The sequence below is a fragment of the Anser brachyrhynchus genome (genome assembly GCF_964034855.1).
Source record: "Anser brachyrhynchus genome assembly, chromosome: 12".
NCBI classification, from domain to species: domain Eukaryota; kingdom Metazoa; phylum Chordata; class Aves; order Anseriformes; family Anatidae; genus Anser; species Anser brachyrhynchus.
In genome coordinates this window covers 14,057,805-14,073,023 of record NC_137707.1, presented here as the reverse complement: position 1 = coordinate 14,073,023, position 15,219 = coordinate 14,057,805, and the positions used below count along the sequence as shown (strand labels likewise).

Sequence of the window (15,219 nt, the reverse complement as noted above, 5' to 3'; positions counted from 1 at the left end):
TGCCAGGAGAAACGATTTGGCTCTTCAGTGAGATGAGAGGCTGATGAAAACAGCTACACATATAATCTACCAGGCAATATAGTTTATTATTATTATTTATTATTATTATTATTATTATTATTATTGTTATTGTTATTTTAGCTAGGTCTAAATAGGTGCTTGCGATGTAGCTTTATGCCAGGACTATTTCAATGGAGAAACTGCTCTTCAAATAACAATTCACCAAAATCTTTGGTACAACAGGCAAACACACACACATCCGAATTCAGGTTCAAGATACCTTTGCCATTAGTTGTTGAGTGCAAGGTGGTACAAAAATCTGTAAATGCTCTTGTTTCTCCTAAGACACATTAACAATTTAATGAAAGCAAAAGTCTTTGCAAAAGGCATTCAAATTATAACCTGGAGATCTGCATTCCTGAGAAACAGAAAGAAAGGATGGAAAAGGATAGTTGCAGACTACTACTTGCCTTTTATTACTACCTTGCCAGTGTTTTTCCTTAAGTGCTTTTTTTCCTGCTTGCATCTTCTAACATAATTCACATCCTGTTTAGATCCTTCCAAACTGGAGTTACCTGACATCTGGACATTGGGTGAGCTCACGATCACAAAACTGCCAGAAGAGGAATTATCAAATTTAGGGTGGATTTTCCATCAGATGACCACAGTTTGTTGCTATAGCCCACAGAATCCACGTGGCTAAGTACCCCAGTGAGCACAAAATGGCTGCACTGAAGCTGTTACTTCTTTAACTGTCTATCTAAGTAGTTGCTGGACACCTGACACAATATACTTGACTGAGGTTCTTTTAAAACTTAAAATCAAAACTAAATTTCACTGGGGTCCTCTGTAAAACTCCATGACGGATGTTTGGCATTCCTGCTATTGCTAAATAAAGAAGCAGAGAAGAAAAAAGACATGTCCTGCATATTCCAATAAAGAACAGTTTAAAATAGGCAACTCTATTTCTCTGTATAACCCTTTCTCTATCACATTTGATTACAAATGCTCAGTCTGCTGAATGGGTGTGCATCATATTGAACAGTCAGTGTTAGTGAAATAGCATGGTCGCAGCAAGCACAGGGGACATTTTACAGTGTTTTCCTCATAGCCCTAAAGCTTCTCTCACTGTACTCCTGCAGCTCCCCACAATTTCCCCAGGAAGGCAGGAGGTCACTGAACTGTCACTGGTTTCCAGGGGTGTCGCTCCTTGGTGATCTTGAGAGTGTATTGTTTCAGGCCGGGGCAGTGTGTGAGGAACGCTTCCACCACCTCCTGGCTGACCACACAGTAGCAGTGGATCTCCAACAGCTTCTGACAGTGCCTAGCCAGATCTATTAGCGAGGAATTTAACTCCTCCGAGGACGTGGTCTGTAGTGTCAGCTTCTTTAAAGTACTGCTGTAGCTCTGGGTGACAAACCTAATCTGATCTACCATGTAAGTATAGGTGTTAAGTTGCAGCGTGCTCACAGGTATGTTCAGCTTTAGGATCCGCGGTATTTTGCTGGCAGGGACTGTATGATCAAATTCCAGGTCTACGCAGAGCTGAGGATGCTTTTGACTTACAGCAGCCCAGAGCTCTTCTGAGATGACAGGTATATATTTGTCCAGGCGCTCACAGAAAATGTCTAAATGCGTGAAAGCTGCTCTTTCTGGCTTGAGCAGTTCCAGAAATACATCATCAGACAAACTGGCGTAGTAAACCCCCAAGGCTGAGAGTCTGGGACATGCTCTGAGAACTTTCCTAATAGTGTCCGGCGCCACGTTGCATACCAGGGTGCGGTTGTTGATGAACAAACTGTGCAAGTTTGGGTTGGTGGTAGCTATGAGTTCAACAAGCTCGTCATCAAGAGTAAAGGGCATTTTTCGGAAATCAATATGCTGCAGATCTATCTGGTTTCTAGCATCACATATATTCCGTATGCTCTGTAGGATGTCCTGGCCAGAGTAGAAATAGGGGTTCTCCCCGTGGCACACGATGCACAGCTGCTGCAGTTTGTGACTCTGTTTTGCCAACAGATCTAAGATGTGCCTCACATTCTGCCGGTTGACCTCTTTGGACTGGTCAAACACAATCTTCAGGTGTTTGATTTGGCTGAGGAACTGGACCAGGCTCTGCAGCATGCTTTCCTCATCCTCTGAATCACATCTGAAAAGGTAAAACAAACTGTTAGTCACTGTGGAAGTTGAACTAAGCAAACACAGAGCAGATTCTCTCCTTTACTAGTGTTTTGGCAGGTATCAACGGATGCCTCAGAACTTTCTTCTCACTTGATGCCTAGCAAGTCACTGTGAGGCCAAACACTGAAGAAGGAGGGAGGAGGTGAGAGGAGCCAGTCTCCAGAAAGACCCATCAGAGAAGTAGCTGTCATGATGAGGATGATTATTAAATAACTTTGTTTCTTGACATTTTTAAATAACAACTTAAAGGAACTTACCTGAGAATGTAATACTTCCCCCAACACCTAAACCATCAGCAGCATTTAAAAAAAAAAACAAAATAACACAACAGCATAACACAATTTCCTCTATTATAAAAATATGTGCTAGTTATGAACTATAATATCACACACAAGCCAAAATTCATGCCAATAATGTCACAGTCTAGGGGTGTATGTCATAGTATATGGCGTGTAAATATTCAACGTGCACTGATACATAATGAGCTTGTTATTCCTGCAGAGATGCTCAGACTTCAGAAAACCGCTCATCTTACCTGATCTCTGTGAAATGCCAAACAGAGCTAGAAGAAACAGCTCTAGCCCACTGTTTGCACACCTGGAAGACTGCGTATCTGTCTTGAAGAGAAAGGTAATAGAAAATTTGGATGAGGATTTCCTCTGGGATGTAGTTCCACAGTTCTGGGACTGGAGCAAGCATTTTGCTGAGTCAGTCAAGTTTAAAAACTGGAGAAACTTCCAAAATGGCAATTAATTTTCAAATGTTCCTGTTCAAAAAAAGAAAGACACGTTAGGATTTATCAAACCAACATGACTGGATCGCAGAGAAGGTAAATACTTTTTCAAACTTGAAACTTCATCATATTTTGAAACTCAACATAAAAACAGGGAAAATTCACTGGCCAATTGTTTTACACATTTTTTTCAACCAAACCTAGGAAGCTCTTGATACTTTTCAAGAATTAAAGATGTAAGATCAAACCTTTGGAAAAAAAATGCTTATTTTTCCTGCAGCAAGGTTTTGCTACTCTAAGTAATAAAAATGCAAGGGAATTTTCTAGCACTGTTGCCCTGGTATTCAAAAAGCTGAGACAGATTTCTCAAACTGTAGGGGAAAAAAACAACAACAAAAAAAACTCTTTACAAGCAGAAGTTCTGCACAGAAAACAGCCCCACACATCCATTTTTTACTGATTGCAAAACAAAAGGCTTATAGCAGAACCCGGTAGCTTAATTACAGTGGCCCTTACCGGAAATAAGACATGGCAGTTTGACAGAAATGTTTTATTACTGTTAATCCACTTCTTATAAATTGCATTTACACAAGTCTGACAAAGAAATGCAAATGCACATTTTGATTAACCCTTCATGTGAGCTACAAGGCAAAAGAATAAACAACTGGGACGAAGGCTGAGGTTGACGGCATCGTACAGAATTCTTTCATCCGTCTTCTACATTTCTGCTCAAATAAAACCACCAATATGAGAGTTTTTCTTTCCTCTCATAAGGAAGCAAGGGATTTTTAAATGACAGAGCTTTACAGCCTGCAAACATTCCCCTTCCTGGGCTAGCACTGAAGATTGGGCAAGGTCCTACGACCTCACTACAAAATTTTGGGCATGCCCTCTTGCTTTTGAAGGCCCAGGTCCAGGAGTCACAGCATTATCTCAGCACCACAATTTTCATTGAACTGAAAGCCTACACTTGTAGAGATACTTTAGATAGGGAACGAGTTGAAAAACATAAAGCAAGCACAGGACAGCGATGCAAAAAACAATGCAGAGAGAAAAAGAACTAAGTATTTTTCTAGAATTCACTGCTTTGAAGTGTGACTCATTATTTTGTGCGACACCAGCAGCATAGCAGCTATTTTATCTTATCTACCATCGTATCAGTGACAACCCCCTTTCCACCCACCACTGAGAGCTACAGCGGCCAAATAATACAGTCCTGCTTCCTTCCTGGGAACTATCTTCTGTCATTTTCTCTGACAGTCGCCTGACAGCTTGGACCCTGCTTTTAGCTGCTTTTAATCCCTCTAATAGACATTTGCCAGAATGCTAAACCACTCCTGAAATCTCACGTGTCCAGCTCCTTTTATTTTCATGATGTATTTTTACCTAGAGCCTTTGGAGTCATGTGAAAAGACTGTGAACCTCTGAGAAAGTAGAAAAACATTTCTAGTCACGGCAGTCGTTTGGAAAAGCTTCAAAACACGGCCTGAGAGAGCAGGAAGGCAGACAGAAAGCAAAAAATAATTAGCGTTATTTTAAGTAATTGCATGGCTTTCAGCGTGGTTCACGGCCTGCGGACGCGGTGGGTTGGCCCGGGTCCACCTTGGGCAGCTGCCCTGGTGAGGACAGCTGGGTTTGGGCCTGCTCACGTGAGCCACTGAGGTATCAGAGGTATGGGCCGCGTGAGGGAGCGGCTCTGCCCACTGCTGCGTTGAGCTTCGTCAGCCCTCAGCGGGCAGGGCCCAACCAAGGCGGCCCCAGCCCCAACAGGAGCAGGAGAGCGTGGGGAAGCCCCCGGCAGCCTCCTCGGCGGCCCCGCAGCGAGCCTGAGCGGGAAGCAGCGTTACCTCTCCGAGCAGAGCCCGGTCTCCTCCATGCTCTGCAGCTCCCCAGCCTGCGCCCCAGAGGGAGGAGCAGAGGAGGAGATGCCAAAAATAACAGCCAAGAGGCGGCTTCCCTGCCCACGGGGTGGGAGCCAGGATGCTGCGACATGCTTTATGGGAATGCGCGCGTTAAAAGGCCTCCCTGGCTCCTGCTTCAGCACCAGCTCTCCTCCTGGGGTTTAATACGCACTGCTGGGCCTGCCAGACTTGGTGGGAGCCCACATCCTCCTCCAGCCTGGCCTTCCCCAGCGAACCCTAACCCTCAAATCTTGTGCTGGCCAAGCCTCAGCCTCTCCCCTCGGCGACAGCTTCACTCCCCAGACAGGGAACTGCGGGGTGAGACTCGGAGTGCTTATCGAGCACTTTGATTTCACCACACGGGATGCTCACTCAGCACCACTCGGCAAGGGCTGGCGGAAGAGAAACTCACTATCAGCAACCCTTTCCTCTTTCACTCCTTCGGTACGCTGCACATAGGTTAACTTCAAAGAGGAAATGTTTAGGGGACAGAAATGGGTGACAGCCCCCCGCAGCAAGCCACCTGGTTGTCCCCACCTGGCCCTGGGAGGCAACTCCTTCAGGACGGTCTTTTGTAGGGGAAGCTTGTGATCAGCCCCCGCTGCCATTTAACCCCGCAAACCCTTGGGTACCTGGACTCACCAGTGTCTCAAGCTGGCAGCAGGAAAACACCTGGCTGAGGGGCTGTGGGTGCTGCCTTCCCTTGGGGACCTGAGTATCCAGGAGAGCCAGCCTGGATTAACCCCTTCCAGGATTTATTTCATGTAGATTTTTCCTTTAGCTAAGAAATGAGCTCCTAGCATTGAAATGTTGTAAAATGGCATGAAAGAGGTATGTATTTTACACGTGTATACACGTATTTTATATATGATAACACTTTCCCCTTGCTCAGAGGAGGACACCTACACCAGCCCTGGTTAGGAGGCTCTTACCTGAGGCTGAGGATCCAAATCCAGCTCCTTGCTTTGCGTGCCACAGAACCAGGGGATTTGCACAAAAGCTGCTTTGCTCTTTGCGGAGTTCCCACAGCCAGATCCCTGCAGAAAGGAGCAAACCAGAGCGTCAGCTGAACTCAGCACCTCTATGGACCCCGCTGTCCGACCCATCCCCCAGGAGACGCGAGGACCAGGCTGGTGTCCCTGCCTCCTCACCGAGCTCAGCACCACACTGCTCTGCCCCTACTAAGTGGGGTCCCAGAGGTCTCCTCTCACAAACAGTGCTGGGCTCCTGCTCATTTCTTTCAGCAGCTCTCCTCCTTCTCCCACCGTGCTCCCAGACAGCAGCGACCCACGGAGCCCGCTGGATCTGCCTGCAGCGGAAACCCCACACAGTTAGTCCTGAGCAAACAGCGGTTGTTGGGGCAGCTCTAACAGGCTGTGGGGTTGCTGCCTTCCCAGCAAAATGATCCCAGGACACCTCATTAAAATGAGCTCTAGGGAAGGGAGGGGGTGAGAGCTGAACTTCGTCTGCCACTCGCTAATTACTAACCGGGCCAATCTTCCTTTTCCCGTTTACCAGTCGCTCTCCTCAGCAGCATCAGGGGGGAAAGCTGAGGAGTGCCAGCCGGGACCCGCCAGCCTCAAGCCACTGCCTGCCGGACCAGGATCCCAGTCGCAGACACAGGCAGCTTTCCGAGCTACCTGAAGGGAACCGTTTGTGCCTTACACGTCCTCGCGCACACGAGCGGCCGCAGGGTGGGCACCCTCCTGCCACCGGAGCCCCCGGCCGCCCTGCGGCATCCAGCCCAGCGGCGTGAAGGCGAGGGAGGCCCAGAGCCTCTCTTCTTCCCCTTCGGCTGCTGGCGGAGGCTGCTGCCGGCCTTGGCGCGGCACCAACGCTCGCTTGGGCCGCGGAGGGGCCGTAGGAAAGGGGAAAGCGCTGGCGGAACCTCGGCCGCCCTCAGGGCTTAACCCAAGGGCCCCGGCTGCCCTCAGGGCTCAGCCCCGGGCCCCCGCCCGCCATCCCGGCAGCGCTGCAGCAGCGGGCGGTGCCGTGGCCCTGCAGCAGCGCAGAGGCGGAAGCGGCGGCGCCGAGGCCGGGCGGCAGCGGCTGCAGGAGGTAAAGAAGCCGCCCGGAGCCGCTGGAGGGGCCGGGGGCTGCCCTGCAGGCGGGCGGAGCGGGCTGGGGTTGGGGCCGAGCACGGCAGGGACCCCTGTGTCCCAGCTCCCAGGGATGCCCGGGCAGCGGGGGAAATCGCGGCGGTGTTTTTTGCCTTGACACGAAGGCGGCCCCCTCGCAGCTAGCCGTTGACTAGCCGGCCGTGCACCAGAAGTGGGCAAAAAGGGAGCTAGGGATGGGCAGGCGTGGTGCTTGGGGCTTAGGGCTGGGCTTGGCAAAGCCTCCTGCTATGGGGTGAGCGCTTGGCAAGCCACCCACTGCCCCCCCAGGCTTTGGGCACGACAGCCAGGGGCCCCTTGCCGATGCTGGGCATGATTTGCAGACCTCCTGGCGCTGCCCGGTCGTTGCAGAGGGACAAGAGCCTGCCCTGGGCAGGGAAATGGGATCTGTGCTGCAGTGGTGGGAGCGGGACCAAGCCGGGTCCTGTACTCGTGTGCCCCTCGGGGCTGGTAGGGGGCACCCGGGTGGCTGCACTGGAAGAGATGATGAATTGTTCTGGGGGTTAAAATGTTTAAATACCCCCCATCTGCAGTTTTGTAAGGTGCTACTTAGCTTTCTGTTACCTTCTTTCTGTGAGACGGAAGGAGATGGGTGCCCCAGTCCCACACTTCCCTCTGTTTCGAGGTTCAGACTAGACCATCTCACATCTGTGAGATGCTTTTCTAAAAGGGCTGTGTGTCCAGGGAGACCATGACCCAGAAATACTCGCTCCCCATCCCACAGGCATTTCTTGAACTCCTGAAGTTTCAGTATGAACTTCATGATTCACTGGTTATTTCCTGGAGTTTCTGAACCAGTAAAAGGCTCCATGCTGGGCTCAGTTCAAGGTTATAGTAAGGAAACGGGGTGGGTCCCCGTTTACATCCTGGTGCACTTGACATGCTGCAAAGGATGGCAATGGTTTGCAGGTCAATCTGGTGGTCAGTCCCAGTGACCAAAGATGGGGCCACCTTCACACCCACAATCTGAAGGACAGCAGGCGAGGGGGACACTGCCAGGTCACCATAACACAGCAGAAGGCAGGAAGGGATGAAGGCAGGAGGGAAGGGATGCCGGTGGGGAAGCAGCTGATGGTGTGACAGAGGTGTAAGCAAGTAGTCAGAAAGAGTGGGCAGGACTTAGGAACAGGGCTGAGCCGAAAGTCCCCAAATTACTCGTCACCATGACGTGCGGGAAGGGCTGGCTGCAAGCTCCGCTCTGCGTGGGAGCAGCTCCTGGGGGCTTGCAGCAACCAGCTCGTGGATATGCTCAGGCAGTGTGGATACACCAGGAAGGAGTGGTGCTGTGCCCATCTCCTGCGGTGCTGTGGCCATCCCCTGCATGCTCTCTGGCAGCCACAGCCTCAGCCTGGCACTGCCCGGTGTCGGCACCGCTGAGCAGCTGGAGTCTGGGAGGTGTTTTGGTTCATTGCCTTGAGAAGCAGAGCTGGGTGCAGCTGCAGCAGATGCAGCGTTGCGTTAGCTGGCCAGCGAGGGCCAGGCACGATGAAGATGGAGGGCTGGATGCGGTGTTGTCCAGGAGTGTTGCTGCAAGAGGCAAATAATGGGAGAAGAATCATAAATGAGCTAGGATGTAAAATGAAAGGATACGTCTGAGTGTCCACGAGTCAAAGCTCACCAGTGCAGAGAGATCTGAGACACCTTTCTGATCTAAACTCTCAGGGAAATCAACTTTCAGTTTGCCTTCTACAGTCTTTGGTCCCAGAGTACAGCTTGGTTGTAACCTGGCTCTGTGCTGGGGAGAATTAAGGCTGTGTGCTGATCCCTCAGGTATGCAGTTTTCCCTCCAGAGGGGCCACAAGCATGTGGCAGCAAGGGAGCTGTGGGCACTGTAGTGTATCCCTCAGCGAGGACAGCCAGGGGACCAGAACCTCTGAGTGCAGCAGGGATTCAGTTGATGGTGAATGTGCCAGAACCAGGACTGCTGGGTGCCTCTGAAGCACCCCAACCATCCTTCCTTAGCTGCGGACTGAAACTCTTTGCTTTGGAGTCTCTTTGGGCTAGAAATGAATGGGATCCAGTGGAGAATGAACTCAGAGCTTTGTGAGTTGCCAAGTCTCAATGACACCATGTCACACTGTGCTGTGCTTTACAGAACAGCAATAAACTCCTTAAAGGTTACACTTGCTTTAACAACATTGCTGCCTCCTCTAGAAGTCAGGGTGGATCCCTGTAATCCCCTCATGCTTGTGCTTACTGCTTGCTGTATGCACCTGGTGTCAGGCCATTGTCCCTAGGGTCTCTCAGCTCAGCTGTGTGATTTTGTAGGGTGCTGAAGATGGCAGGCAGCTCGGCTCCCTGGGTTGGCAGCGCTTACCTCTTCCTGCAGTCAACGTGCAAGACTATCGCTCTGCCGTCTCTCTACGAAAGCTCCCAGAAGAAACCCAGCGTATTCAAGGCACTGAAGCTGGCATTAGCAGGTACCCGTCCTCTCTGATACCTTGGCAGACTGACCATCTCGTCTCTTCACGTAGCAATGCCATGCCTTTCTTTAATCTCACACACACGGGTAAGGAAATCTGTTGCCAGATTGAGGGGAGCGCTGAGGTTCGGGCTGGGATTTGAGTTTGGACACAGAACGGGATATAAAACTTTTGCTGTCATTCGTGCTAACATATCTTCCTTGCAAATGAGATGGGCTACCAGCATGGCCAGCTATTGCCCTCCAGCTGGTGAACCCATTGCTGCTGTAGCACTTGGGTGTGTTCAGCTCTGTGCCCATTTCCTGGAGTTATTAATCTGTCTAGATGGGCTGTAGTCAGGAGAAGGTTTCTTCTTTTGGCTACGGCGTAATTCTGTAGGTCTCACCTCAGCTTATCTCAGGATTCTGCATCAGCCATGCACTGTGCTTGTTTATTCTTTAGGAGGCTACAAAGGAGACTCTCCGAGGATTTACAGTCTATGTTTCAGAGATTTCTGCTTTCATGCAGAGCAGTCTCACACAGTCTGTTTGCTGGTGAGCCAGAGAGCAAGCAGGAGATGAACTGACAAAAAGAGGAAAGAGATTCGTTATCAGCAGCACTGCGGGGCTTAGCATCTATCTTGATGCTCAGAAACATCTGCCAGTGCTGTGCTCAGGTGCCCACGCTGCCTGCGGGGGCAGCCAAGTCAGGAAGGAAAGCCCAGTTACGCGGAGGGGCTGGCATCTCCCTTCACAGCAGAACTCTGGTTTGCAGGTGACCCCAAACTGGGGGCACGAGATGATGTGCTCAAGGGCATGGCTGCCATTCAGGGAGACCTGGACAGGCTGGGGGAATGGGGCACCAGGGACCTCATGAAATTCATAAGGACTCCGGTCCTGAGAAGGACTCTGGTCCCTGAGAAGGAAGAACCCCAGCAGCAGAACAGGCTGGGGACGGGCTGGCTGCAGAGCAGCTCTGCTGAAAAGGGCCTGGGGGTCTCTGTAGATAGCAAGCTGAACGTGAACCCTGCCAACAAAGAAGGCCAACAGTAATAAGGGAGGTGATTATCTCCCCTACTTAGCACTCATTAGACCACATCAGGAATACCGCACTGTTTTGGGCCCTGCAGTACAAGAAGGACACTGGGAAAATGGAGCAAGTTCCCCAGAAGGCCACCAAGATGCTTGGTGGCTGTAGTACTTGCCAGGTGAGGAGATGCTGAGGGAACTGGACTTATCCAGCCTGGAGAAGAGAAGGATTCAGGGGTACCTACCACCAGCCTTCTCATACCTACAGGGAGGGAGTGCCACACTCTCTGTGGTGGTGCATGGGAGATGAGAGACAACAGGCATAAACTGAAAGAAGGAAGGCAGACCCTCGATATAAGGACAAACATTTTCCCCTCAAGGACAGTTAAGAAGTCCCCCTGAGCAACTGTGCGTTCTCCATCCTTGGGGGGTTTCAAAACTGGAATGGATAAAGCCCTGAGCAGCTTGGTCTGACCTCAGGGCTGACCCTGCTTCGCAAAGGAGGTTGGGCTAGAGACTTGCTGGGCTTCCTTCCAACTTGGACTGTCCTGTGAATTATCCTGCTTTCTGAATGTTTATTTAAACACATTTATGTGGGAGAGGAGAAGATTGCAATTGGTACGAAAAAATCTTTAATTTCTGCTAGAGAAACACGATTTTTTCTTTGAGAAGCCTACTTTTTAAACGAGTGATAGCCAGCAGAAGTTCTTTTCTGATAAAAACAACCACAATTACATTAACTTCAACTGTACTTAACAGTATTTACATCAAAAAAGGCCTTGAGATGCAGATGGCAATGAAAATACGTTTCTCTATCTACCCTTGCACCAATCTGACTGCAGACTAATTTGAAGAGTTTATCATATTTACCTAGAACAGCTCTCACAGTGCTCTTTACCTGTCATACAGTTGAGCCTATATTGATTAGTTGGGTTTGTGCAGCTGTCCTGTAATTTCTTCTGGCAGTCATCAGTCTAGCAAAGTTGGCTAGTTTATCCAGTACAGCCCAGCTCGTCTTGCAGCTTGATCCCAAGATACGAAACAGCAGGGAGCTTGACACAGTTGTCCAGTTAGGCTCGATTTATGCCTGCTTCGTTTCACTGGAATGTGAATCTGCTCACACATTTAAAGGAAAGCCCACAAAAATGTTAAATGCTACCATGCTCATTCAGACCTAAAAAGGACATGAAATCTGAAGCTGTCAGAAGTTTCATGAAGAAATGAGTGCAAAATCCTCTCTCTTTTGAAATAGCTGTCTTGTACACCATTCATAAAGGTTTCCATGTCTGTACAGCTTTTCCCTCCCCAGCCCTCTTGCCCTGTACATTTCGTTTGATCAGCACTTACAAAAAAAAAAAAAAAGGCATGAAGGAACCAATAAAAACAAAAGGACATTTCTGATCAGCAATTACAATCGGAATTAAAATCTCTCCTCGGTGCAGAGTCCCAGTCACACATCTAGTCCAAACTAAAACTTCTGATGCAACCAGCCCTGTGTAAACCCCGTAAAGCCACCATTAGCACAGACTTTTAAACGCCAGGTCGCTTGTCCCAGCCGACGCAGAGCACACAGGTCTGCTTTGCCTTAAGTCTCCCCTGGGCACATCTAAATAATGCCTTAATGTGTGGTTTAGAAATACCTGATATATTGCCAGTCTGCGCTGATACAGCCGTACTGCCCTGTGCAACGACAGGCCAGGAGGTTAATTCGGGTCTGGAAGTGGTACAGCCATAGCCAGCCTCCCACGGGACTCTGCTGAAAAAAAAGAGAAAAACACATACTTTAAACTTTCATCATCAGCATACAAAATCCCTGTGGAGACAAGGTCAGTGTACAAGGCTAATCAAAATTAAACTTTGCTGGGAGAAGGAAGGACAAAGCCCTGACCTCTCTCTCTCGTCCATGTCTCTCATGCTCCCCCTGCACTAATGTTAGAGGGTGCAACCCTGCCTTTTCCTTGCTGACATTTTACCGTGAATTAATTCTCTGTGCAAAGAGGCTAAACTAGTCAAGGTCCACTCTCAAGCAGCCAAAATTCTTGTGGCTGGGTCTGTCATGTGTAGCTGGGTCTGTCATTTGCTATTTGTGAGATGCATTGAAGGCTCCGAGCCAGACAGAAGCTACCTCATGTTACAGGAGTGGGGAAGAAACACTAGGTCTCTTTCCAGAACCTTCATCATTGCACACAACTCCAGTCACAGGGACCGGAATCTGGCTGAGCACCGAGCTGAACTGTGCATTTTCATCTGTAAGATGCACACCTCTGTTGTGCTACCTGTTTAGTGTAGCCATTTCTGTCCTAGCAATGGAAACTTGGACTTAAAAACTCCCCCAATAGACTGTTTTGGGATAATTACCTGGAGTGTAGCACCAGCTGAACACCGTAGTTCAGGGGATTTGTGGTAGCAGAGCAGCAAAAACTTAATCCTTTCCTCTTGGTTTTGCATACAGGTTTTCCATCCCCAAGGACTTTATCATGGAGAGAAGACGATTCGAAAGCTACTCCATTGCAGGCTTGGTGGTGGATGGGAGTGGGTCTGGGTTGTCTGTCTCATGCCTGGATAGTGACTCTGCTCGCTTCTCCCTGCCAGACTCCACCGGCAGCGTGAATGGTGTGGACATGCTCAAAGTGCACTGCAGCCACCCGCACCTGATAGTGCAGCTCAAGTTCTGCAAGCAGGAGAACTGCCGCCGCTTCCTGCAGAGCTACCGGGAAGGAGTGCTCCAGGAGTCCCTGCAGAACCACCTCCAGCTCTCCCTGGCCATGACCACGGTGCCTCTAGAGATGGAGCTGAAGGCTGGCAACGAGCACCTCGACAACATGCTGAAGGATGAGGATCGCTGCCTGGAGTGTATCTACAGAGAAAAGGTGAATGGGAGAGGGAGGGAAGCAAGGCAGCAATGAGTAGCACAGGATGCAAGAAGGGGTTGCAAATCCTGCTCTGCCGCGGCATGCTGGGCTGTTGAATTCTCCATCCTTCAGCTCTCAGCTGTACTATGGAGAAACAGCTCTGCCCTTCTCCAGAAATGATCTGTGCACTCACCTGGAAGGGCCATAGCATTACCTAAATTGGCCAACAGCGATTCTGCTAAACCACAGCAGTCTGTGTGGCTCAGCTAGTGTGGCTGTTATCACCACTCAGATGAGGAATTGTAGAAGGCACAACGTGTCTTGACACACCTGTGAGGCTGGCAGGGAGGAGAGCAGTCCTGTGTGGAGCAATCGCTGCCCAGCACCTTCCTCCCCTGCCTCTCACACCTCCTCCTCTGAGCAGCAGTGGCAACTGCTCCTAGAAATGAGCACGATTGCAGACGCTCTGCACGTTGCACCAAGGGCTTGTGACAGAGTGGGGACAGGCAGCATCTGCTGCCAGCAGGAAGGCTGCCGTTCTGAGGGCGATGTCTCTCTCTCAGCGACAACGTCTAACATCTTGCTCATCTCATGCTTTGGCACTGGCACGCTAATCCTGCTAGCAAGAACAGTGGGATCTTGTCATTTCACCACAAAACCAAGGCACTTGATGTGATTAAACTCCTTGCCTTTCTCCTCTCCTTTTATATTTCCCACCTGGAACTAGCAATACCTGACAGCTCTGGTTCCCTCTCGATGATCCCCAGAAACAGGTGGTCACCGACTCCTTGGGACGATTAGGCACGAGAGGGTGTTTTGACAGGGTGCTTTTCTGCAGGCACGGAGATGAAATGCAAACCATTCAGCCCAGGACCAAACACATATCACAAACCCTGTTAAGTTCTACTTGCTGCTCCCTCCCTCTGCTGAATTAGCTGACTGGACAAAGAGATGGGCTTATTTTGTTCCCCACAACTGACTCAGTCTGACCACTGCCTAACAGCAGAGCAGTGAGAAAGATCAGTCACTGGCTGGGTGCAGTGCTGGGAACCAACCTCTTGTACATGAGCTAAACACTGAACCGAGTCACAGCGCTCACCCACTTCGACTCTCCCCATGTGCTTTGACTTGTTTCTTTGCCCTCTTTCTCCTGTCTTGACCTCTTTGGAGGTCAGATTATTTTGGAGGTCTTGGTTAGCAAGAAAAATTGGCTTGCAGAGGATGTAGAAAGTGCTAGGAACAGCAAAACTTATGTAATGGAGGGGCAGGCAGAGGGAAAGGGAGTAGCAGGAGCTGCCTGCTTTGGTGGCCATGAGCTGTTAGATCAGGCCACCCTATTCTGTGGGTCTGACCCTCATGTGAAGTAAATCAGAGAAGCCCCACCACCTGTGGTGCACCCTGTTTCTTGCAGGGGGCTGCTGAAAATAAACCCAACCTAGGAGCAGTTCAGTGCAACCTGTGAGCAGTGAGAAACCCAGGGGAGATTGCCTATTTCATATCCCATTACAGATTCAAATTCACACATTTATGGCCAGAACTCCATTAGATTATCGCACTCGATTCCCAATTTACAACCCAAGCTGCAGCCATCTCACTGCTTCTCTCTCAACACCATCACCTTAGGCCGTGCTGACAAGGTGCCTTCCAGCTAAACCCCGATGGCTTTGCACGGCGGCGATCCTGGCCCCAACCACTGACGCTGTTTGCGTTACAGCCTGACCGCCTGCGGGATGAGGAGATCACCGAGCTCGAGGAGTATCTGAAGAGCCTGATCCTTCACCAGAACATCAACAACAACCTGCCTGCAAAGGACTGCGCGTCTCTGAACTCCCCGTCTCTACCTTCCCAAGGCAGCTCTCCTTCCCCGCAAGTCACCTTCCTCTTTCAGGGACAGCAGTTTGGTGAGTGGCTGGGACTGAGCCAGAGAGCCCTCGGTCTTCCCTGCCACAAGGCGAAAAGGGAGGATGAATGTTCATACTGGGGTCTACCTCAGGTAAATCAAGGA

General features: G+C 50.0%; 2 protein-coding genes across 10 annotated transcripts in view; one reads left to right on the top strand and one right to left on the bottom strand.

Annotated features, from left to right (window-relative positions):
• Positions 1-68: 68 nt before the first annotated feature.
• On the bottom strand, positions 69-6,620 carry FBXL8 (F-box and leucine rich repeat protein 8). Of its 8 annotated transcripts, XM_080551893.1 has the most exons (6): positions 6,304-6,441; positions 5,967-6,124; positions 5,748-5,852; positions 4,301-4,400; positions 2,717-2,947; positions 69-2,149 (listed from the first exon to the last, which is right to left on the bottom strand). In XM_080551893.1, exons 5-6 carry the CDS (start codon positions 2,878-2,880, stop codon positions 1,174-1,176), a joined length of 1,140 nt encoding a protein of 379 aa, XP_080408019.1. In that variant the 5' UTR covers positions 2,881-2,947; positions 4,301-4,400; positions 5,748-5,852; positions 5,967-6,124; positions 6,304-6,441; the 3' UTR covers positions 69-1,173. The 8 variants fall into 8 exon arrangements, with proteins under 8 accessions (XP_080408019.1, XP_080408021.1, XP_080408020.1 ...); XM_080551895.1 differs by lacking the exons at positions 4,301-4,400; positions 6,304-6,441 and adding an exon at positions 6,481-6,605; XM_080551894.1 differs by lacking the exon at positions 5,967-6,124 and having other exon boundaries at positions 6,304-6,446.
• A 121-nt stretch (positions 6,621-6,741) lies between these two features.
• TRADD (TNFRSF1A associated via death domain) overlaps positions 6,742-15,219 on the top strand; it is a 10,822-nt gene continuing 2,344 nt past the window's right edge. Inside the window, exons 1-4 of one of the 2 annotated variants that reach the window (XM_080551899.1) lie at positions 6,742-6,873; positions 9,201-9,352; positions 12,955-13,232; positions 14,929-15,115. In XM_080551899.1, coding sequence (XP_080408025.1) covers positions 9,211-9,352; positions 12,955-13,232; positions 14,929-15,115 — 607 coding nt within the window. In that variant the 5' untranslated portion in view covers positions 6,742-6,873; positions 9,201-9,210. Of the gene's footprint in view, positions 6,874-9,200; positions 9,442-12,814; positions 13,233-14,928; positions 15,116-15,219 lie in introns of those variants that run through there. The other variant, XM_080551900.1, reaches the window with a different exon arrangement.